Genomic DNA, 25,721 nt, shown 5'->3' with positions numbered 1-25,721 from the left:
TCTCTGATCAAAGTGTGATGGAGGTGTTCAATGGAAACCACAAGTTTCCATTGCACATATATTATTAAATATAAAGGCCATGCTTTTTCTTTACTATTCAACCTTGGACTGAAATATGAAGTTAATGTATGAAGTTAAAATTAAATAGAACTCAGTTACCTCACTGAGAAGAAACAAAAGCTACCACCACATATTAAAACATAATCTTTGTTAAAAATAAAAATAAAAGAAAGAAAGAAAAAGTTGAATGTGTTGTAGGCCATTATATGTTTAGGAATGGTCTTGAAAAAAAAGTATACTGTTATTTATTTTTATTTTTAAAACTGATATATCTGCACAAATTACAGGGTGTCCATAAATAAAAAGCAAAATAAAAAGTAAAACTAGAGAGGCCCTTTGTCTGGTGTTGACTGCTGGTAATGCAAACGCTAACACCATTTGTCATGTTAAGGGCATCTCTGGGGTCAAGCATGCAAACCCTGAGTCATCCAGCAGCCTCAAAGGACACACTCATGTATGAGGCCAGTGGATGAGAAGCTGCCGTCTGAGCCAGGGAGGTTCAGCAGGTTGTGATGTTTATCTGGTGTGGCAGATCTTTCAGTGTTCACTGGAAAAATAGCTTCATTAATTCATCTGAAAATGCTCTGGAAATATTAAGTGCAGAAACTGTTAAACTGCAGAAATCTTTTTACCATTTTGCCCATGCAATCTCCAGTGTAATACATGAACATTTTAAATAAACTTTCACATACTCATATTGTAGGAATAGCCTACAATTTAAATAATTGTCTAATTTTGCACATTTTATTAAATATATACAGTAGGCCTAGCCTATATATTTTCCCAATCGTTTTCATTTTGTAAGTTTTGCTGCCCTCATAAGGTGAACTCTGAGATTGCAGGTAATGGCAAACCAATGAACCGGTGACCTAATTCCAAACATCTACAAGATACGACTGTGTACAAAAACGGGAGCATTTAAGTCAGTAGACGTTTTAGTTTTAAAGCGCTTTAAATACAACTGTTTAATGGTAATTTATATAAACATCATCATTTGACATTACACTCCGTGAAGGCCTGAACTCATTTAAATTTTCACAGAAGTATGGTGTGAGAACAAACCTACATCACAGAGACAGAGCCTACATCACAGAAAAGTCTACATCACATTAGAAATCCTGCTTCAAAGGTAAAATTCACAAGTTATGTTTTGAACTTCTGACAGCAAACCCTTTCTTTGAGGTAGGCCTACATGCTTCCAATAGCCTAAAATAGTGCACAGAAATGTGGAAACAACTAACTTGAGTTTAGCCAGGATATAGAAACTACTGCACTACTAATAGGCTACGTTTTTAAATGGGATAGGCCTATATCCATCGAGTGAATATTTACGACTTCGATTTGGATTTGACTCAAATAAATGTTTATTCTGTGATGATATTGAAACCACAGAGCATCTGTTTTTTCATTGTATGTATGTGGAGGCATTATGGTCTGATATTTATGACTGGCTTTACCCAAAGATACCTCACCTCGAAGAATTCACTGCAAAGGACATTATCTATGGACTTATAATGAACAACAACAAAGATAACTTCCTGGTTAACAATATCCTCATGCTTGGGAAATTTTATGTTCATAAATCAAAATACCTAAAGATGAAACCAATGTTCTGTGCATTTCATGGTGAATTTGTTTCTTATACAAAAGCCCTCAAAGTGATAAAAAAGAAAACCGCAATTAGTCTTTTTTTCCACCATAGAAGAATATGATTTAAAAGAAAAACCTTAGCCCCTTATTTTTATTTATTTATTTATTTATTTATTTATTTGTATTTGTGGTTATTTCATGCACCTGTTTTGTATGCTTTTTTATGTAAAGAATTACTAATACTGCCATATTGTTTGTACTTGAAAAATTTTTCAATAAAAAAAAATTAAAAATTAAAAAAATTAATAGGCTACGGTACTTAACAACCAATAACTATCACTATCTGCCCAAACATGGTAAACCACCAGTGTATAGTTAAACAATAAACAATCTAGACATCAGCCGTTTGACTCTTGATGCTAGGACAGAAGTTCAAAAGCATCAACTTTTAAGGTTTTTAATTATTTAAAAAAAATTTAAACAGTGTTGGGTAAGTTACTCTAAAAAAGTAATTAATTACTAGCTAGTAACTACTAATTAGATATTCAACCGTGTAATTAGATTACTGTACTAAATACTCTCTCTAAAAAGTATTGGATTATTTATTACTTTATAAATGCCATATCAACCTCAACAAGTTGAACAGTACAAGAACAGACACAAAACTACACTTTTAATTCTTTCAAATAAACAATATACATTGCATAAATTATTACAAATTATTCTTGAACATATCAAAGTGTGTAAAGGGAGAAAGTTACATTAAAACATTAATTTTAACATTAAGTTTTGATGTTAAATCCACCATTGTTTTATTATTTACACTATTGTTTTTATATGCAATTACATCAGAAGTAACTGTAATTAAATTACAGAAAAAATTGGAGTAATCCCTTACTTACTTTACTGTAATTAAATTCCGTAGTAATTAATTACACCCAACACTGTATAAAAACATTGCCCAGTAATCAAAACGTTTTTGTTTTTCCCCCCAGCGAACTGCCAAACTTTAAAATATTCAGAAATATTCAGAAAACCAATCAACATAATCTTTAAAATATTAAATGACCTGCTTAACAACACATTCAAACATTTTAATTAAAACTAAAATGCAAAACAACAAAGCCAGGAGAGAAAAATAAGCAGAATATATCAGCAATTTTGGCATATGTTTATGATGAGGTCTCTGTTCCAGATTGTTTCACATCAGAGTACACACACTCAATGGGGCTCTCTTCTGATTGTCCCTCACACTCCATGTTCTCACTGAAATGACTTATTGCAGAGTATTGTATGTCATCTTGAACCTACAAGTAAACATAAAATCTGTTCAGCAGTGTGAGGCTTTAGGCTAATGCATAAAGAAATCAAACCCAGTGGTATATGGCTGCATATGATATACTTTAAATTTATTCCTTGTATATTTCACATTCATCAATCACATCAAGTATATATTATATACATTTAAGTATATATTATGATACAAATCTTTGCATCTGTTAAAATTGTACCTGGTCATCTGATTGCTCAGGCTGATTTTCTGGGCCACGACTACACCCGAAAGCAATATAACTTGCTGAATAAAAAGAAGACGACAAAACTGCATATGATAGTGCTCCAATGTTATGTAATGAAATGACTAATGACATTTATTATGTAGTGGTAATGAAATAAAAGTTTCCTACTGTAAAAGTTCTGGCACGGCTCTCGATATCTCGTCATGCAAATGAAGTAGACATTTACAGCAACAGAAAGCAGTAAGGCTTCACAGAGGATTACGATGACAGGAATCAATATGTCTATATTATAACCTGAGAGATTATTTTTAAAAATCAGCTAGTTTCACACAATCAAAAATAACCTTATTACATCCACAGCGAAATTACTGTAATATTCTTACACATCATCAAGATAGATGAAAAATACCTTTTTGACCTTCCCTACTTGTCTCGCAAGCTACAACAAAACACATGTTTGTCAAGATAGACAGACACACAGATAGATACTATAAATATTTTAATAAATATTTTAGAGTTAAAAAGTTCCTTACTTTCGCTGCAATTATTGCCTTTGGTCTGGGAGCCTGAAAAGAAACAAATTTTCTTTTCAGCAAAGTAATTTCTCATGCACATTTTTCCCTCTCACAAAATGTATCTTGATAACCAGTAAATCTTTATAACCTCATTACATAAGTAGGCCTAAACACTGTTTATTTAGGCTCTAGTCTAAAACATTCAAAAATGATACTTACAAAAAAAGCTCAAAAGTAGAAGAACATAGAAGGGTCTCATTTTTAAGATGCGTTGCGTTGGTGTCCAAATGTAAGATAAAACTTGAAGCCCCTCCCTTTTCCACTCCAATTTAGATGAAATGTTTCATAGCATCATGTGACTATTTGTATCAGACAAAAAAACAAACAAAAAAAAACACATTTATGCAAATCTAATAATATGAATACATTTTTCGTATCACACCAACATGTCACTGTTCAACATGCTTGCTCAACAAGGCATGTTTTCAATGGTCACTTTGACAAAGGACTGATCAAAACCACAAAAAGGATGTTCTGTATGATCACCCATTACCCGAAAGCACGAAATGTATTTTATTTTTAGATGTACAGGCGCTCCATTTGAGATCACTCATTTGTTTGCTCTTTTGCAGCTCTAAATAAATGAAAAGCTCTAAACTCATTCCTATGTCTCTGGATTTTTTGTTTGTTTATTGTTCTTGTTACTGTGGTTCTTGTAATCTTTTTCTGTAATCCTGTCTGAAATGCGATGACCATAAAAACCATAGGTGTACATGTTTAGACGCAATTCAAATCTGTCAGAGCACTGATAGTCTGTCTTTAAATGCCAAATCAAATACACCAATAAGATAGAGATCTGCAGCTGAAAGCATCTTTATATGTGCTGTGGGTGTACATATTCACATAGCCACAAATAACATAAGCTGTTCCTGTTGCATGTTTTCAAGATCAAAAGCTTGAAAAGATGCAAGATATTGATCTATCTGCCTCTCTCCACACACACACACACACACACACACACACACACACACACACACACACACACACACACACACACACACACACACACACACACACACACACACACACACACACACACACACACACACACACGTCTCTATGTCTTTTTGGTTGTGGTTTGCTATTGCTCTGATCTCATGCGAGTGACAGGTTGACATCATCAGAGAAGAGACTGCAAAAGGAGAAGTTATTTTGATTAAAGGTTACAAGGGCACACGAATTTTAACAAATAATGATGTGCCTGAATAATTAATTTATAACAAATACTGCAAATGTTTTCATTTTTTTAATCATTTTGATTTCATGGTGTTTTGAAATGGGCATTGCACATTGAGTGGTAATAGCAATTATGGCCTCTAGATGGCACCTTAACCTTTCTTGTCTATATTAACCGTGCAATTGGTTTGGCAGGTACTGACAGTTTCTCCATCCATGCAACTTTTTCAGTACATTTAAACAGTCTACATCTTTTTCTTTTTTCTAGTAAACGTTCAAATGTCAATTGCTCAGTCAGCGCTCACCTCTGGTGCATTTGGTGTTAGTGGAGAGTTTTTCGTGCCTATCATCCACAGGGAGCACTGAGGAAACAGCCTTAAGAACTGTAGCCCCCTCTTTGTAACCCTATCCGAATATTAATACCCATCAAATCCTTCTGGGAATATTTCCCTACTTTCCTGGTGTCGAAAAGAATAACTTGATTTTCTCATTGCATTCCTCAGCCCGTTGAACTAACAGTGGTCTGAGGCCGTGTTAGGGAGGGCGCCGAGAGTCAACAGCCACTGCGGTGGCATCCAATTTTCAATTCCCACCGAAAATACGCAAGCTTTTGAGGGTCAAACTGTAGAAAATTATTTATTTATTAAAAAAATATTAAAATACACTTACATGAGCACCAAAGTGAAACACGCAGCATGCAGTAGCCTATCTCAGATAAACATATTCTCACATTTATAGATTAAGAGATTTGTATATTGGCTCACAAGGGGTTTCTAAAGACCTGCAGAACTGAATAGCTTTTGTTTGAATCTGAAAATATATTAGCCTATCATAACGCCATGTTAACTGCTCATCTATAAATTGCAATGGTATACAATGTGTTGGAAATAAAATAGTTTCCTCGATTGTAACTAGCAAACAGTGAGATTGCATTGACATAGAGAGGGTACGTTACATAATACTGTAATTATCAGAAAGTTGAGCTGAATACATATACAAAGTACCTTTTTAATGGTAATACAATAGAAGGCCTTGCCCCCTTTCCGTTTAGTCATCCATCTAGTGTCCCTGCCATTTCCTTGCATAATTTCTTCACAATATAATGTTGCAAAACAAAAACAAACAAATAACAACAAAAAAAAGAAAACACCACATTTGAGCTAAATTACTGACATTAATGTTCAGAACACATTGTAAACAGGGCCACCAGTATTCTTAACACACATCACAGTTTCTCCAAAAATAAAACATCTCCACTCTACTTCCTGTGTAATGCTTGGCTTTGGAATAGCAAAAAGGTCCAAGTATTTTTCTTGGACTGTTAGCACTTGCTCGGGTTGCTTTGATTCACTGTTATAGGATTTTGAACTCCAAAGAACCTAAAGGAAAATTGAGGTCCACTGCAGCTCTACTGAGTGCGAGTCATTTTCCTTGACCTGAGACATTTCAAGGTAAACGGGCTCCATCAGAACTCCTCCACGCTTGTGTTCGGGTCATCCTCGCGCAGTCCTACAGTACGGTTGTGGTCCTCAAGTGGTGGCCCTTAGCTCATGAGAACAGAGGCAGCAGCATTGGTCACCTGATGGTAACCTGTTAACACTGGTAATGGAAATGCTGGTGTACTTTTCCCTCCATGTGTGCATGGGAGTGTGTGTGGGTGTGCATATCTGTGTAGACCTTGGTATAAATCTTTGGTGGACTGCTGAGAGCTGGGGGCCCCATTGCCATAAGTCTCTGGTTGGGCAGGTCAGGGTTGATGGAGCTTTGCAGGCTGGGCTCCTTGTCAGGAATGTGATGGTCTCGATAGGTCGTCGGTCGGGGAGGCAAAGCGCTCTGGCGTCTGCGGCTGCGGCTGTGGCACAACCAGAGCACGATGGTGCCTACGATGAGCAGGGCAGCAGCTGGGATCCCAATGATAAGCGGCCAGGGAAGACCGGGGCTGATATGGCGTGGAATCACATCTTTTTCCACCTTGGGATCTGTAAATAAACACTGGCATTTATTCTAGGGCTGCACAACATATTGAAATAAAACTGATATCACAATATGGCTTAGTGTGATTTAATTAAGTAAATATACATGCTTTTGGTTTCAGAGTGAAGCATGTCATTTACACATGTGTAGTTCATGATACAGTGTTCCAAAGCCACATAAAGGCTTGGTTCATTTACTGTAGCATTTACTCATTTAATTTTGAATAAAACTTTTGAATTAAAGTAAAGCAAATATTGTAGTGGACAATGGAGGGGCATTGAAGTTTAAAAGGTTGATATCCACTCTTCTATAGTCATATTGAACCGGTAAAAATCAGTGTGAATGTGACCTATGAAAATTCAAGTGGAAAGAGATTTTTTAAGTTGGTTCTTGTAAAGAGTAAACCCAAGTATGAATATGAACACCTACATTTTTCAAGTTTTTCCTAAATCATTCAGCCCTAAAAGGATTTCGCACTTAAAAAATTATTTAGAGTAAAAAGTAATTTCTCTGCTCTCTAGAACTATTCATTCTGTCCAAATAGTATAGAGCAATTCAAATTATTTGGTGAAGCTTTCTGTATTTTTTTTTTCATATAGCAATATATATCACAGAAAGCCAAAATATTGCAGTCAGTTTTTTTTCCAATACTGTACAACCCTAACTTATTCACTGCAATATTAATGCTGTAAAGCCACTTAGTTTGGATGGGAGAATTACAGGAACTGACCTGAGAGAACGGTGAGGTAGGCACTGCGGAAGCTGTAGCCCATGGTATTAGCCCCTAGACAGATATACATTCCAGCATCCTCGTCGAGTGCCTTGACGATGGCCAGCTTGTTGAGGTACGAACCATCCGGTCTGGACCACACGTCTCCTGTGGGCAGCACCACAAAGTGCTGGCCTCCAACCTCCAGTGTGGAGTTATAGCGACCCTCTGTGCCTTGATCCACGCGCTTCAGCCACTGGATTACAGGCTTCACGTCACTGTGGACTTTACATTGGAACGAGGCTGTTCCACCAAACTCCACAGTTGTGTTGACAGGATGGGTACCAGTCAGAATGGGTTTGGAGTTGGTGCGCTCTGTAGAGAAAACCGATAAAAACTTAAAGTAACTTGAAAATTCAGTCTAAACTACCATTAGATCACTTTGCACATTTGCAATTGAGTATAGTGTAATGGTAAACAGAAACAGTGTTCGGAACTATGGGATAGCAGTTAGTTATAATTGAGCTGTGGTGCTAATGCATAACATAAGTACCTGTTCTACCAATAATTTTCAGTCAACTCTGAACTATCCATATCAATAAAACTGGCAAAAAAAATATGAATACATATTTTATAATGAAAAATATATATATATATATATATATATATATATTTTAACAAATATATTCCACGCTATGCTAAGATTCAGTTTAGATATCACAACTCATTATTTATTATTAAATATATTTTATGTATTTTGAAATTAGTAATATATATATATAAATATTATATGTATAATTATTTAAAAGATTTGTTTTTAAAAGATTTCACAAAAATCAATATAGCTATAATATTCAAATTTAAGACACAAATATTTAGTTAAATAAGTCACATGTAACAAAAATCCATTAATACCTTTGCACTGGATAACAAAAACAAAGTTGCAATTATTATAAAATAAGATATATTTTTATTTAATAATAAAAAAAGTTCATGAAATATTATGAAATTAAATAATTACTGTATATATTACTAACAAATAGATAACATTGCTGCTAACAGTCCACTTTGGCTACCAAACTCACCAATTACATCCACTTTGTAGGTGGCATTGATGTGTCCAGCTGCATTGGAGACGTGGCAGGTGTATTTGGCACTGTCCTGAGGCTGCAGGTTCTTCAGAGTCAGCGTCCACTGTGGCCGTTTACTCTGCTGAGGGCTGGGCATCTGGCTCTGGTCTTTCCACCATGTAATGACCGGTGTTGGATTGCCACTGGCCAGACACTTGAGACGCACCGAGCTGCCAACAGGCTGCTCTAGCACACGCCTGCGCATCTTTGTGGGCTGACTGAAGCATGGCTTAACTGCGGAGGAAATAAAACATTTACAGCATGAGGTTATGGCTGGATGACAAAACATATTCTGTTAGATAGTCACACATCAGTGATGAAATGATCTCTCTTAAGCTCTTTCAGGATGCTGGCACAAACAAGGCCCATGCTGTTGAGTAACACTGAGTGAAAGGTGACGAGGGTGTGTATCAGTTGCTCACCCCATGGCTCTCCGGTGGGGTCCTGCAGGGTGAGATCTGCGTTAGGTTCTGCCTCGTCTGGCGGAGGCTGGTTATGTGTCACAGCTGCATCATCTGAAAGACACAGTCCAAAGTGATGAAGCATGAGAAATCTTAACTGTTTCATCCATGCTTCACTTATTCTACACATGCAGATTCAAATGTACTGTAGGCTATGCTCTGTTTTTTTTTTAGCTTCTGTGTTCCCATTTGCCTTAGTTCCCTAGTTAGTGTCCCTGGCTGTTAATTAATTTCTACACACCTGTTTCTGTTCTCCCTAATTACGTTATTTATCCCTGTGTATTTAATTCATGAATTTCCTGTGTTTATTTGTCTGGTATCGTCTATGTTAACATGGCAGAGTTTGTTAGTTCTCCTATGATCTCCTGAGTATTCCTTGTTTATTTTATTAAAGACTGTTTTTGTTATTAATGTCGTTAGTCGTGCGCTTCATACAGCCAACCGTGACAGATTTCTCAGTATGAATCATTGTGCATTTCTGTAAAACCTTATTATAACATTAAAATACCCAGTGGTCCTTAAAGCATTTGGACACTTAAGCCACACGTAAAAAAAGTATCTGCATTAGATGCCAAATACTGAACAAATTGGCAATTAGAGAGGGGAAAAAAACAAGAAAAAAAATTCTCACAAAAAATAAGTAAAGTTTCAAATTATGTATTATTAAATAGATATATTATTCAAAAATAAGACAAATAGTCACACGCACAAGTCACATCTAAACAAAAATGCATAAATATCTTGCATTGGATAACAAAATACAAAAAATATGGCAATTATTATAAAATATTATATCTTTATATTTAATAAGCACAAACAATTTTCAGAGAAAACAAAAATAATTTTTAGGTTAAAAATGATAAAACAGCCTCATTGTTCAAAATTAAGACAAATATTTGGACACTTTCTGGTTGTCATACTGTTGTAGAGTTAATAAGATTTTGCTAGAACATCCATGTGAACTGACTTCACACTAAAAAAACCTTTGGTCCAGTTAGAAGTAAACAAAATGTCTAAGAGTGTAGTTCTGTCATGACAACTCTGTTATGACAATGTTGTTATATTTGGTCTTGGTGGAATAGATCTACTACGTTGCTGCTGCTGCACAACAAGTACGACATGCTGTTGCTGTACAATATAGCGTACATGAATTACATGTAGCAGATCTATACAGGTGGAGCTAGGGAAGTAGGAGGGTTTCTGAAAGAGTGCTGCACTGCTAAGGCAAATGCTGACCGAGTATTTGAAGGTTGAGCACGCAAGCTCATTGGCTACTGATACAGCAGAAACCAATCATCTGTGCCCTATAGAGAATGATATGATTGCAAGTGTTTGAGTTAAGGACCTATTAGCCTGTGTCATAGAGTTACATTACAGAATTTTGTATTTCTGAGGAAAGGTTTAGCATAATTTGTTTTCAAGTGACATATGCTTTGACATTTTTAATAAAACACTTTCTTATAAAATAGGATTTACTTAGAAATGATTTCAAGCAAATCTCTGCTACTCGAAGAGCAATTTAACCCTCTGGGGTCGGCAAACGCGCCGGCGCGTTTTGCTGGATTTTCTTCACATAGTAGCACAATAAACTTAAATTACTCCGTCATTTATGGTCATACAGAAAAAAGAAATATGAAAAAAGAATCTGTGAGATGTCTACTTTTGTATGTGCCCACTTACAATCAAAACAAAACATTGTGCTTTTGTAAAATAAAGAAAATAAACAGGGTGTGCTTTCTGCCTCTCCGTCTCGGTGAACTTTTTTTTTCTTGAGCACGTCTATAAACTGAAACAAAACTCAGCGAATACTTGTCACACATTTATGAGCCATATATCTTTATAAACATTTAAGTGTGTACTTTTAAATGATCAGATTCAAAATGAAAACAAATATTCTCTGTTTAAGTAATTTGTATAAAACCAACAAGATGTCCAGTTTCTCAAACCCTTGCTCATTACTTTTAATGTGACCACGCCCACGCGTGAGAGATTGACATGCAAATCTCCATGTTAAGGAACGCGAACGCGCTCATTACCTCAAAAACAAAGCACCAAACTTCATCAGTCTCTGCTTTTCGTCGAGTTTGGAAGACACGCTGTGAGCTTAGTCAGCTTACATTGGATTTACCTCAGAAGAAGAAGAACGCGATTTGAAGACAAGAAAGATGTAAGGTAAGAAATGTATTCTGAATTATATTAGTTAATGTTATTGTTGCATAAACTTCACATTGCAGTTGAACTGTTGCTAGATATATGCTGAATATTATAATGTTTAGACCCGTGTTAACTCTGTTAAATACTGTGTTTGTTGATATCTGCTCAAACGTAGATATGTATATGGTAAAGATCGAGCGGCTCGATCGCTTCAGTAAATGCGTTTGAAAAGCAAAACGCACCAAACATTAGGCTTCATGTTTTTACTCCAATCTCATTTCATAACGTCATAATGAATGGAAACATTTGAAGTGACATTTGATAATCAATATATTTTACTGAAGTGTTCCTTTTTAACGATGTATAGGCCGCCTGCTATAGGTTATTGTTATTATTATTTTATGCAGCACAGCAGTCTATGCCTACAAGGCACAACAAACCTGGTGTTCATTATAAATATATATATATATGTGTGTGTGTGTGTGTGTGTGTGTGTGTGTGTGTGTGTGTGTGTGTGTTGTGATTTTTAAAAAGCAATTTTAACCAGAAAAATCTCAAATGTATTCCCAAAATCGTGCAGCCCTATAGTTTCTCTTGATATCAGCATGTTCACAGCTGTTTTTTTGTTGTTGTTGTTGTTGTTGTTTTTACAGGGACCAGATGCCCCACTGAGGAGTCCTGCTGACTTCAACATTCACATGAGTCTCTGTACATGAACATGGTAAAGTGAAAAATCAAACACCTTGGAAATGACAGGTATGTACTATGTTTCAGGAATGGCACAAAGGTGTGTGACTGTTAAAGTCTGTGTCTTTAGATCAGTGTGTTAAATAATGTGCTTTTTTTGTCATTTGTTGTGTATCTTTGGATTATGTTGTGTTGTAAATAAATCCAAACAATCAAAAGGCCATTATTTTTAAAATCTCCTCATTCTTTGTGCAAGGTTGCTCAGAATGACAGGGCCTGATAGCACTTAATAGGGCGGTTAGGGGAGGGTCTTTGTCTTTCTCAGGTGTGAAAGCCATCAATATTAATGATGTGTTCACGCCTCCTCGCATAAAGCTTTCTTACACAAAACATGTCTTACAAATTTAAAATCGATATATTGGTTTTATCTGAATGAGTTGTCAGGATGATTTTCACATAGTTTTGGAGAAAATATTCTAGGCTACGTGATACAATTTTCAAAAGTCGTGTGAAGAAATAATCAGTATAGGTTTCATGCCCTTATTTCAGTGACAATTGTTTTTGTTTTTTTCACAAACCACGCATAAATGTCATTATCTCAAAACTACAAACTTTTACATACATGCTGCTGATATGTTATTGTAGCAGAGTTTGTGCTGAATACAGTGTAATCAGACTTTAGCCATGAAAATGTCACAAGTAACAGAAATAAGAACAAATGTCAGCGCATGTCAGAACACCTCCAGGGCCCAGAAACACCTCAGACCCCAGAGGGTTAAATGTCAGCTTGTTTCAGTATCCGTGGATTAAATTCAGAATGAAACTATAATTTTTTTTTTAAAGCATAGCCTAAGTTAAAGTACTAAAATCTTGTTTAAGAACCAGAGTCTAACACGATGGATCTAAAAAATCCTCAAGTTCTCAGGCATACTTTAAGGGATAGTTTAGATATTGGTCCATAAATCAGCAGTCAGATGTTGCTCTAGCAATATGAGCTCTTTCATCTTCATACCCACTATTAATGTCTGCAATTGGTGTAATGTAAATCATGTTGAATGAGCGGGTCAATGCAAAGGCCAACACTTGGTGAGATTTATTTGTAGTGCTTTGAGAGCCAACAGAACCCCTCTGAGCAAAAAAACACAAAAACAAAAACAATGATTTTGCTTGGAAATCAGTGGACTGTGAGATGTGTAAAGGATTGTGTGTTTTGTTTCAGAACCGTTGGCATTTAAGAACTCCATGGGAACGATAACCAGGTCGAACCAACTTATTATTTTTGAGGGGTTCGTGGGCAGGGGGTGAGCAAACACTGCTATATTGTTTCTTCTCTCTGGTTTCCACACTGTTTAAGACACAACACTGTGTTGACTTAACCCTGGACAGGAAACCAATTAACTGGCTTTAACCTAAACTGTGCAGACAGAGCTGAGAGTGCTGCTTTGTTTGGGATGAATTTCTCTGGCTTGGTTCACAGGAATGCACAGAGAACCCTCTTACTCCCCTGAATCCACAGCAAACTGATCGTCAACACACACACACACACACACACACACACACACACACACACACACACACACACACACACACACACACACACACACACACACACACACACACACACACACACACACACACAGCAAACTGATCGTCAACACACACACACACACACACACACACACACACACACACACACACACACACACACACACACACACACACACACACACACACACACACACACACACACACACACACACACACACACACACACACACACACACAAGTGTGTACAAGAGCCGAGCACAACATCTTTAAGTACACATTACTTATTCTGGGCAATCCCAAATAAACAAGCCACGAATCAACACTGTGGCAACAAATGGTTCTCACATGGGAAGGTGATGAAACTACTTAATAAAATGCCTTCTGAATACTTTCCATAGTTCTATTCAGTCAGCGTCATCAGTGGTTGGTACAGCTAGTACTTCACTTAAGAAGAAAAAATGAAACCAAATATTATGATGTTACTTTCCCCTCTCCATGACACATAATTCAAAGCCTACAGCATACAGTCTCACTATGATTCTGGTACCAGTTTGGATACCATATATATTGTTTGGTGGACTAAGTATTGTAAAATAAGCAATAAATGGTAAAAAAAACAAAAAAAACAAAAAAAACAAAAAAGATTTATTTAATAACTTCTATATATGTTTTTAATTTCTTTACAAACGTATGTAATAATAATAATAATAATAATAAAACCTTTGACTGTTAGTGTATATGCACGCTTTAAAGTTTGGGGTCAGTAATTCTTAATGTTTTTGAAAAAAGTCTCTTATGCTCATCAAGGCTGCATTTATTTTTTATAAAAAATATAGCAAAACAGTAATATTGTGAAATATTGTAACAATTTAAACTAACTGTTTTCTATTTTAATATGTCATTTATTCCAGTGATGACAAAGCTGAATTTTCAGCATCATTACTCTAGTCAGTGTTACATGATTCTTCAGAAGTCATTCTAATATGCTGATTTGCTGTTTAAGAAACATTTCTTTTCATTATCAATGTTGAAAACAGTTGATAAAGAGTTGGAAACTGTGATTCATTTTTCAGTATTCTTTGATGAATAGAAAGTTCTAAATAACAGCATTAATACAAATAATTTTAACAATGTAAAAGTCTTTGCTGTGACTTTAGATCAATTTATCAATGCTCAATGCATGAAATTATTAATAAATAAAAGTTTTAAAAATTCATTATTGCTTCAAATTATTTTATTAATGAATAGAAGTATTTCTTTTAAAAATCCTTACTGGCCCCAAACTTTTGAATGGTAGTGTATTTTCACATTACTGAACATGACGACGAAAGGTTGGTGTCTCTTCAGCTAGGAAAGCCTTCAAGCTCTCTGTTTTTCTTTTGTTCATGCTGTCCCGAGGCTGTGTGTGTAGCTGCTGTGGAGAGCGCACTGCACCTTTGTCCCTGCTAACCCCTCTATGCCAAGCACAGGCCTTGCATGTTCAACACAGACATTCAAGCCAAAGCTAGCAGAAGTGTTTTCACCAGCCTTCAGTCCATTGTTACCTTTGGCCCTGGGGTGTAGGAGCAAAAGTAAACCATTGGCGCTCTATTCAGCACCAGCAGAGTGGAATAAGAGGAGCTTTATGTGGGCTCAAGTGGTCTTACTGAGAGCCCAACTCTAGACCCTAGTTCTCTGGATTGTGAAGGGCGAGTTCTCCAAACAGGTGTCCAAAAAGACAGATGTCTTCCTGACACAGCATTCTAGAGCTGTATGGCATTGTGAGTATTACTATGCATGTTTCTAATGGAGTGAATTCACAGTTGACTTACTCTCAGTGATGTTTTTGCACTGGTGAGGCAGGAAAAAATTGGTAAAGGAGCTCTGAAGCTCTGAAGGACAGGCAGGTCCCTTTCCTCTGCAGTCCTATAGAGATACATATAGAGAGGTGGTGCCCAAAGAAGGTGGGCTTGGTCAAGGTCCAAAGGCTGCCCCACAGCTCAGCTTTCAAATGATCTTCATGAGGAATCAGTGTTAATAAGGCTCACATATTATTTTTTCCAACTGGGATGAAGTTGAAAGCAAAGCCTTCAAAAAGGTTAATTCTTCATTCATACCTGTGCGCAAACATACAATCCTTTAGATCTGTCATATAGAGCTCCACATGCTTGAAAAAAAAAAAAAATCTAAGCAAAACAAACATTGAATAGAAAGCAGGGTGAAACATTTCTAGTGATTTTGACCGACAAGGGCGACATCTAAATAAAATAAACATCAAAGGAAAAAACGGTCTTGTTACCTTTTTTCTATTAAGGTCGTAATGAAGATTGAAGATGGTGTAGAAACTCACTGAGTCGTTTGACTGAGAATGATGCTGTGTTTTTAAGGTAATAGCCTATCACTAACTGAAACCATGTCTGTTCCAGTAAATCAAAAGAAAACACTGCCAATGCCGTTTACCATAGTCAGATTATAATACTAGGTATGAAATAGTACTATTTTTTTCAATTTTTTTTTTTTTTAAAGTACAATAACACTTTGGAGTGCTTTCCAGCCCTTTTGAGTTCTTCCAATAATTTTGTTCTTGATGAAAACATTACAGAGTTCTAATCTTCCTTGAAAGAAGCGCGGTTATGTGTTTTCATGTATTCAAATGTATTAAAAAATACTGGAGAGAGATGAGAGGGAAACACAAAGGAACAGACAGCTGTTATAAAAGCAAGTGCTTATTCCTGCCAATAAAATCAAAACAAAAAAATGAAATCAGATGGGTAATGTAGATAAGCTTTCATGCTTTTAAACAATATGATTTGTTAGCTTTACAAATACACCTCATTTCCATCTGTATATTTGGCATGGCATATCTCTATAAGTGCTGACTGGAGGCAAATTAGAGACTGCTGGTACATTCACAGCAGGCAAAGACAGAGAGAAGCAGAGGAGAAAGGGTAATTAGAAGTCTCCTTGTATCTTTTATAGAGCCATAAGTGGTTTGCTGCAACAGTCATATGGCGACTCGGGAGGAAATTGGCCAAACCTAATGTGCCTGTGTTCTTTTCTTCTGTTGTGAGTGGAGTGGGCCCGGAGCATCCTGCAGAGGGCCCGGCCCAGCCTCTGGCCCCTCTAATGAGGTGGATGAAAGGCCCTTTAATGTGGCTCTCTGATGAAGGTGGGTAATTTGCATCCCTTTAGTTTAATTAAAACCTTTGCTACCCCTGCAGCTCGAAGGCTCAGTTGAATGCCATGAAACCAAAGCCATGATGTGATTAGGTTCTGGTTTGAATTGCACATCGAAGAAAAAACAGGGTGGGCATGAGATGCATCAGGGAAATACCGGAGTCAAAATATTTAGTGCATTTACTGGATGCTATAATTAAAAAAAAGTGGGGTCTACATTTTTTTATAATATTGGAGAAGGACAAGGAAGATGTGGAGCAGACATGAGGGAGGGAGGAGCCAAGGTGGAGCCCTGATGGACCTCTTGGGTGGAACCTTTGGGCTGACCAATGGAAATGGTGCTGTCAACCTTGGAGACCCCTGCGGAATTGAAGGGTCCAGTGCGATATCATGGGTCAGAAAGTCCCAGACGATGCCTCTGGCTTGAGTGGATGAGGCGACGATGGGGTGAGAAAGAAGGGGGTGACACCGGGGGGGAGTGAGGACTGAGGTGGAACTGGAAGGAAGGAGGAGCCCTGTGGAGCCAAAAGGGTGGATTATTAGGTTTGGCCTCTTCCGCGGGGGCAGACTTCCGGGCCTCAGTCCGCAGTGAAACCTGGGTATTGAGAGACCTGGGTAATGGTGGAGCCACAGGGACTAGGGAGCCCGGTGGAGCACTTAGTGATGGCTGACCATGGTGGAGCTGAGGAAGCGTAGAGCCGAGGCAGAGCTGAAGGTCTGACAGGCCGAGGTGGAGCAATGGGACTGGAGGCAGGGGGTGAAGACAGGGGATCCAACTCACAGCGTTGCGTTGGTGGTGAGGGGGTCCGAGGCGATGCTGACGAGCTGGAATGAGTCAACGGAGCGGGAAGAGCAGAGGAACTGCGAGGCACCAGCGGGGCAGGTAATTACAGGAAATTAGACAGGCCTGTGGTGAGGATGGTGACATTGGGGTGGGCAGGACATTCGGTGGCACTGGGTCATCCATGATGCAGAGTGTAGTGGACTGGGAATGGACGTGCTCAGGGGTGAGGACCTGAATGGGAGCTGGCCCAGTGGTAAAATTGATAAGCCAGCGCTCCTCTACTGGCTCAACGGTGGACTGTCTTACTGGCGCTAACTCCTCCATTGGACCCATCAATGGGCTCCAGCCTTGGGACGGATCAGGTGAATGTCTCTGGCTCCGGGGTGGACGCTGTGGCTGGGTCTGTCTCCGAGGATGGAGGGGGCTCAAGCTCGTGGTCCGCGGCAGCCTCGGGCTCTGGTTCCATGGCGGGAATTGGCTTTGTCTCTGGGTCCATCGTGGGGGATCTCTCTGCTTTACTGGGACTGTTGCCTTTGGCTTGCTCAGTTGGGGATATTTTGGGGATATTTAATTTAATTTTATCAATCAATAAATTCCTCTTGAAACAAACTTTGTTGTATTATTTTAATTTAATACTGTGAAGCTGCTTTGATACAATCTGTATTGTGAAAAGCGCTATACAAATAAACTTGACTTGACTTGACTTGACTCAGGGCTGGGTGATGTGTCCTTTCTTGAGTAGTCAGAGAGATAGCTGCTGGAGGTGTTGATAGTCCTGGGGAGTCGGAGTTAATGGTGTCGTCGTCCCATGTTGAGGGAGGATCTGCACACCCATAAGGCATAATCAATGAACTCTATGAAAGGACGGTGATCCTCCCCCAATAGGCCCATCCCGGTCTAGAGGAACTGTTTCAAAGTTTTGTCGTTTCGCCTTGTGGTAATCCAGGTTCCAGGAACTCCTCTCCAGTGGATTCAGAACTTTAGACTCCACTATATGGTAAATGGTAAATGGACTGCATTTATATAGCGCTTTTCACAGACCCAATGGCCACCAAAGCGCTTTACAATATTGCCTCACATTCACCCATTCACCGACGGTGGTGTCAGCCATGCAAGGCGATCCAGCTCGTCGGGAGCAGCTGGGGTTAGGTGTCTTGCTCAAGGACACCTCGACACTTGGTCAGGTGGAACCGGGGATTGAACCACCAACCTTCCGGTTTGTAGACAATCTACATGAACCACTGAGCCACTGCCGCCCCTGAACTATAGCCATGAACAGCTAATCTACAAATGTTTCATCCAAGTAAAGGAATGATGAAATACGATCAATATTATTATATCAAAATAGAATTATATTTACATTCAATCTTTTCTGGCTTTCTGCTGCTTAAGTTACAGACTGTCGTTACAAAAACATATTTTTTTTTTATTAATTACTCCAAACTTCTGTCCAGTATAGTGTATGTGCCCTTACATCTATCTATAAATTACAGAAACGTCTGTCTGTCTGTGTGTGTGTATGTCTGTTAACCACATATCTCTCGAACCGTTAGTCCGATGGATTTCAAACTTGACAGGTGTCTCGCTACGGTCACGAGTAAGTGCAGCGCCAAGTTTGACGTTGTTTGGATGAGAAATGCTAAAGATATTGTTAAATATATCATTTTTTAAAGGTCAGACTGATCTCATGAAATGGCGTATGTATGACACGCCAATTCGTATTTCCATTTTTGGCGTGTTATCAACACGCATAATTGATTTTCAGCGTGTTTATCAACGCCGGTGACTTAACGTTACATTACTGTATATATAAATATATATGACCTACCCCAACCGCGTCCCTAAACCTACCCGTCACTGGGGTTAATACCATTTATGAGTGTTCCCCTACCATCCTAGGAAAAAAAATATTGCTCCCCAGATGTAGATATACATTTTTCTCAGTTTCGCTCGGACATTTAACGGCGTACACATACACGCGGAATCACTCTGACGTTTAACGGCGTAGACATACACGCGGAAGATGACGGTTCGTTTCGGCGTGGACATACACGCGGATAGCTCAAAATGCGTATAAATAACACGCCACTTGACTTGAAAGTGGCGTGTATGTTTACGCAAAGTCATGATGTCATGTTGCAGAGGTTGTGGTTTAAAAATAAACATTCTGACATTAGAGGGTTGTATCGGTCAAAGAAGCCCCAAGAAGGTTGTGGTTTAAAAATAAACATAGTTTGGTTCCTTCTGAATATTATAGTTTGGTTCCAGAATGTGATAAATCCATTTTGATTAATTTGAGTAAAAATGTGTTTTCTTTACCAAGAAAGTGGCAAGATGAAAAACACTATTTTCTGGTTCCAGAATGTGATAAATCCATTTTGATTAATTTGAGTAAAAATGTGTTTTCTTTACCAAGAAAGTGGCCAGATGAAAAACACAATTTTCTGTTTAAAACTTTCACATAGTATCTTTAGGTTATAATATCATATAAAATTCAAATCCAGATTTGGATTTTCAAAGATCTATTATAAAAACGGATTATTTTCCCCAAAAAATGCAATAAATTCATGACACTTTTTTTTCAAAATGCTATCATATTGAAACTGTTGAAATCAGCCATCACTAAGAAATATCTCCTGAACTTTTTTGACGGCGATCAGCTCACAAAAACTGATTTTGCACGGGCACTTTGCACTGCTCCCTGAATCGACGTGTTTATTCATTTGTGGATGTTAACAGAATCTGTAAGTCAGCTATGCTGTTTACTTCTGAATATTATATTTCATTCTGGTGCGCTTAAAGTTATCGCTACTGTGAAACGATAGCCTATGCTATTCACCAACTGAACATATCCTATTCAATGTGTTCACAGTCTCTTTCACGGGCATCATTTGTAGTAGCCTATTCACAAGCTTCCTCAAGCATAGCGTTTTCTCGGAGTTCACTGTGTGCTTTCTACCATGCACAAATATGTGTGTAATTGTAACAATGAGCACTCAAACACACCAAACCAACAATTACTAAAAACACACTCAAAAACTGATTTTGCACGGGCATTTTGCACTAGCACTTAGAAGGTTGTGGTATTCATAAACACTCAGTCAGCTACACTGTTTACTTCTGAATATTATAGTTTATTCACAGCCATCATTTGTAGTAACCTAGCCTGCTCCCTGAATTCAATGCGTTCACAGTCTCTTTCACGGGCACCAAACCAACAATTACTAAAAACACACACTAAGGGCCCTATTTTAACGATCTGAAACGCAAGTGTCAAAGCGCAAAGCGCAAGTAACTTTGTGGGCGGGTCTCGGCGCTGTTGCTATTTTCCCGGCGGGATAAATGACTCTTGCGCCAGGCGCAAATCTAAAATGGGTTGGTCTGAAGTAGCTTCATTATTCATAGGTGTGGTTTGGGCGTAACGTGAAATAAACCAATCAGAGCGTCATCTCACATTCCCTTTAAGAGCAGATGCGCTTTTTCCATAGCGGATTGCTATTGTAACGGCGGATTTGCCAGGCGCGCGCCAGCAGCGGTTCACAGCCAAGGAGAGCAACGCTCTCGTCACGGCCGTAAAAGAGAGAAGTTACATTGAAATGGAGAAACCCACCCAAATTAACTTCGGTTAATTTGGGTAAATGTGTAAGCTAGATGTATGCTTTTATAATAAATTGTTTATCTATCTATCTATCTATCTATCTATCTATCTATCTATCTATCTATCTATCTATCTATCTATCTATCTATCTATCTATCTATCTATCTATCTATCTATCTATCTATCTATCTATCTATCTATCTATCTATCTATCGTAATAATGTATGATTTGCAAAAATGAAAACTGCTGCTTCTGTGTAGATGAGAGAATCAAAGTGCGCGTTGTGCACACGCTACATTGATTATGGCCAAGCATGCGCCCTTAAAATAGCATATGAATAACATGCGCAACGCGCCACTGACTTTAAACTATTTTTTCCTGGTTAGTGGCGCAATTGTTTTCTAAACCTGCAAAATAGCAAGAAGGACCGTTTGCGCCGGAACACGCCTCCTCTTTGCGCTGAACCGCCCCCGGGAGCGCAAGTGTATTTCTTAGTTAACCGACGTGCTTCTGTGGAGGGAAAAGTCCGCTTTGCGCGGGTGCAAAATAGGAATGATACATGCATCGGTGTACAAAGTCACTTGCGCTGGGTGCAAGATAGGGCCCAAAAACTGATTTTGCACGGGCATTTTGCACTAGTAATATTATAACTTCAAAAAGGTGCTCCTTAAAAAGTTGGAATTTAATGCTGATTTCCACTTTTCAACAATCAATTAAGGGATGACTTCTTGAAAGGATGGTGTGTTTTAAAAAAAATATTATGTATAGATTTTTATAATTACCTAAAAAAAGTGAAAATATGATGTAACAGGGTTGACGGATAACCAAGTTGGAAATAAAGAGAGATTTTGACTAAACGCTACCTTTTATATTCATGTATTTTTCTCCATCTTGTATATAAAAAAAATGCTGTTACAGGGTGAAGCCATTTTTTCTACACAAATGTATATAAAACACAAATGGCACCCGTTTGTAGAATGACTATTAGTATCTAAAGAATAGACTGTAATACAGTAGTATTTATTTGTTTGATGTCAAACACATCATAAGAACCGTCACAAGCACTGGAAAATGCTCTTAAAGCCCCTGTTTGATCATGCGTCACTCTAATACTGATGTAATTCGTAATTATGATTACTTGTAATGTGACACGGAGCTTCACAACTTGAGCTCTCAAGAGCGTGTTTGTTTCATTTCTTTCATTGTAGGGAAATAAGCTTGGGCAAGTTCAAAGCACAAACACATATGGACACAAATGAATTCATGCTTGTGAATAGCAGAAGAAAAGACATGAAAAAGGGAAAGATGAAAGGATGCTTGATGGAATTGAAACCAGTCTGGACTCACATGAAATTAAGCTGAACAGAGAGAGACATACAGAGTTTGCAATGGCATATAAGAGTGAGTTCAGGCTGGGAAGTGAGAAGCATAACTGAGAAAAAAACAGTCTGTAACTTCAGCAGAAGGGCAGAAAAACAGATTTAATTTACGATGTAGGCTGAGGAAATGGTTTCTGCTGATTTAATGTTAATAAAATAAAATTCTGATATTATAACATTGATCAAATTCCATCATTCCTTTACTTACATAATTTTTTTTTAGATTACCAGTTCACGCCTATACCTGTATAGGCTATAGTCCAAAGTTCTGAGCTGTATACAATAAAATTGTATACATTATTCAAAAGTTTGGTGTCTATGTAAAATATTTTATTTGAAATCTCTAATGCTCATCAAGGCTGCATTTATTTGATAAAAAATATTGCCAATTATTACAATTTAAAATAATCCAAATATTTAACTGGAATATTTTTTATAAAATGACCCAGTTCATGGTTCTTCCCCCTTGGACTGTTCAAATAGGAAAGAAGCATTTCCCAAAAGAGGAGCTGTCGTGGAAAATAGGTGTAAATCAGACTAAACATAAATACTGCAGCAGTGAGGCTGTTCTGCTCTCAGGCCAGCCAAGGCAAACGAGTAAACGCATGTCTATTGGAATGGAAAAGAGCTTGTGTAGTTTAGCAGCGGGAAAGGTTATGAGCAAATTATCTCGAATGAATGAACGTCAGTGCTGTAATTCCCACTCAAGCCAAACCTGGTCAAGGTAACATGACCCAAAGACTGGAAGGCATATCCATGCTGTCCCAAACTTTCTGCCCCTCCCTTATCCCACCTACCACGTCCCTCCGCAGTCTTGGGTTGGCTTATGAGTGTAATTTTGATACAATTATCCATTTAGGTGAGGAGGACGCTGGCTAAACTGCAACACATGTAACCCGTGGCCTGCAAACAAAGAACAAAAGGCCACTGCTGGAAGCTCTCCACCAGTCCCCTAATAAAACAGGCAGCCCAAACCACCGTCTGAGTAGAAGCCACACTCTCTCCCCACTGCGTCCGTACACAGTATGGCCTCCTATACGATATAGGTGAGAAATGCAGACAAGAGGGATCCAATGCCAGGGAACCAGGACTCTACAACAGCGCAATTGTGTGTAGACTCTGTTACTGTTGGAGGCAAACTTGAGATCTTCAAATCCACTCACGGAGACATATATCCAACATTAATTTAAACTCTCACAATATAGACTATTAGGTTGTGGAGAAAAGCCTCAGATCCCTCGCCCTGGACTCCTGCAAAGCAGCGCTGGGAGAAAACAATGCTGGCAGTGTGTGTTGCACTTTAGAAACAGCAGGGGTGCAGGGTCTGGGACCACCGCGGGGGAAAGAGGGAGAGGCCCAGGAGCTGTGGGACATTTTAAAGTACAGCACTTTATGACACAGAGACTGATTTATTTGACTCCATGACACGTCAGTGAATGTGGGAATGGTCAGCGCGAGATGATGGTGAAGCATTTCTTCAACAGCTTCTGACACCCTCTGGTAAACAACACCTTTACTCTGACCTTTAAAACTCAATATGCCATTCTTACAAACCCACATTCCCAGAGTTCCTCGTGCCAGATTGCAAAAAAGTACTGAATATGTGAGCAACATTGGAAAGCAAGTTAACGATCCTATTAAAATGCCTTAAAGCTGTAAAGCTGCGCTAATCTCTGTCTATATTTAAAACTTGAGTTGCTGTTCTCATGTACAATTGCAGACATGATTTTGAAAAAAATGTGTTTCTATTTACACATGTGAAAAACACAAAGACTTCTCGGTGACTGTGGTCAGGAAAAACCGAAAGCTTAAATTATAGCCGTTACCTCAGCTTAGGTTTATTGCCAACTGATTACACCAAGCCATCAGCTGTCTGGTTTGATAGGGGCACAATATCAACTAAAAGCTAAAATTACACTTTCATGAGGAATTATGTGGGGTATAGATTGCACAGACATTAAAATATGAGGGCACGGTTCTGCCCATGCTTGCCGTGAGTGCAAATCCTGGTGCAGATTAGATCCGCTCTGATGACAACAGGTGCCATTTAATGTCACCAAATTCCTCAGTCCTGATACAATCAACCCTGGCTGGAGTTTCCCTGTTGTGTTTTTGGTGTACAGTACATTAATCTACATTAAGTAGCTGCTTCACAGGAGGATCTCTGAAAAAAAAAACACCTGTCAGGGGTAATTCTGTAATTTGCTATGCTCTCAAATTTATGAAAAATTGGCTAAACCTTTCTTAAACAATTTTATTACTACTTTCATCAGAGTTTCATTCACACTGACATTTACATGCACATCATGTTCTGAAGAGAGTAGTGATGATGCTTTAGTAACTATGCACAGCAATCAATTAATTGATTCTTTCATGTCCTTCACAACTGCACACAAGAGCTCAATACACAGCAAAAATGTATTTTGCTTGAAAGACAACTAGTTCAATAAATGCTTCTTTTGAAAGACAACTAGTTTAATAAATGCTTATTTTGAATGCTTCTTACCTTCACGTTGTTCTAAACTTGTATGACTTTCTGCTGTGGAAACATTCTTCAAAATATCTTATTTTGTGTTCCACAGAGGAAAAAAAGTCATACAGGTTTGAAACAAAATGAGGGTGACTTAAAAATTGTCATTTTTGAATGAACTATGTAATGAACTTAAACTCTTCTGAGGCAAGGCCCACTAATCTTTACTGAAAAACAATGGCGCTTCTTAACCATTCTTCAGTTAATTAATAGCGCCATTCCCTCCAGCAAAAGTCACAGCTTTAAACACTCAAACACTGCAACAGGAGGGTCTAATGGGCCTTTTGTGTCGGGGCTGTTGGTCATTGCAGTTAATGACTTCAGTCAACTCTACAACTATATTCCAAAGGGAGTGAAGCAGTCCAATGCACCATAACTCTGAGTTCCACAGAGCTCTTGGGGACGAAACAGGAAAACAGCAGGCCGCCATCACTCCCCATACAGGAGGCCCAGAGCAAAGACATGAAGGGGAGGGAACCTGAAAACACTGGCTCGGCCAATTAAGCAGCTGCCTCGCTCAGCAGAATAATCATCCTTTACATCCGCACACTAGTTGCCTCGGTAGCCTCCCCAAACGTGGCAAGCTGTACAGGAAGAGCCGAGGGCTTCTGGGTCTCCAAGGCCTCTCAACTTTGCTGGACCAGTTCAGATTTATGGCAGAGAAGGCAGCAGGCCTGTCTCCTGTCTCCTCT

At 38.3% G+C, this 25,721-nt stretch overlaps 1 protein-coding gene across 1 annotated transcript in view; it reads right to left on the bottom strand.

The window, feature by feature from the left end:
• Positions 1 to 5,078: 5,078 nt before the first annotated feature.
• The window catches only part of fgfrl1b (fibroblast growth factor receptor like 1b), a 40,403-nt gene continuing 19,760 nt past the window's right edge, over positions 5,079 to 25,721 (bottom strand). Inside the window, exons 4-7 of the mRNA XM_082178230.1 lie at positions 9,154 to 9,246; positions 8,687 to 8,965; positions 7,623 to 7,976; positions 5,079 to 6,897 (exon numbers count right to left, since the gene is read on the bottom strand). Coding sequence (XP_082034356.1) covers positions 6,512 to 6,897; positions 7,623 to 7,976; positions 8,687 to 8,965; positions 9,154 to 9,246 — 1,112 coding nt within the window. The 3' untranslated portion in view covers positions 5,079 to 6,511. The remainder of the gene's footprint in view (positions 6,898 to 7,622; positions 7,977 to 8,686; positions 8,966 to 9,153; positions 9,247 to 25,721) is intronic.

This window comes from Leuciscus leuciscus (genome assembly GCF_965113295.1).
Source record: "Leuciscus leuciscus genome assembly, chromosome: 8".
NCBI classification, from domain to species: domain Eukaryota; kingdom Metazoa; phylum Chordata; class Actinopteri; order Cypriniformes; family Leuciscidae; genus Leuciscus; species Leuciscus leuciscus.
Note: the sequence above shows the minus strand (reverse complement) of the source record. Positions and strands in the feature narration are given on the sequence as shown.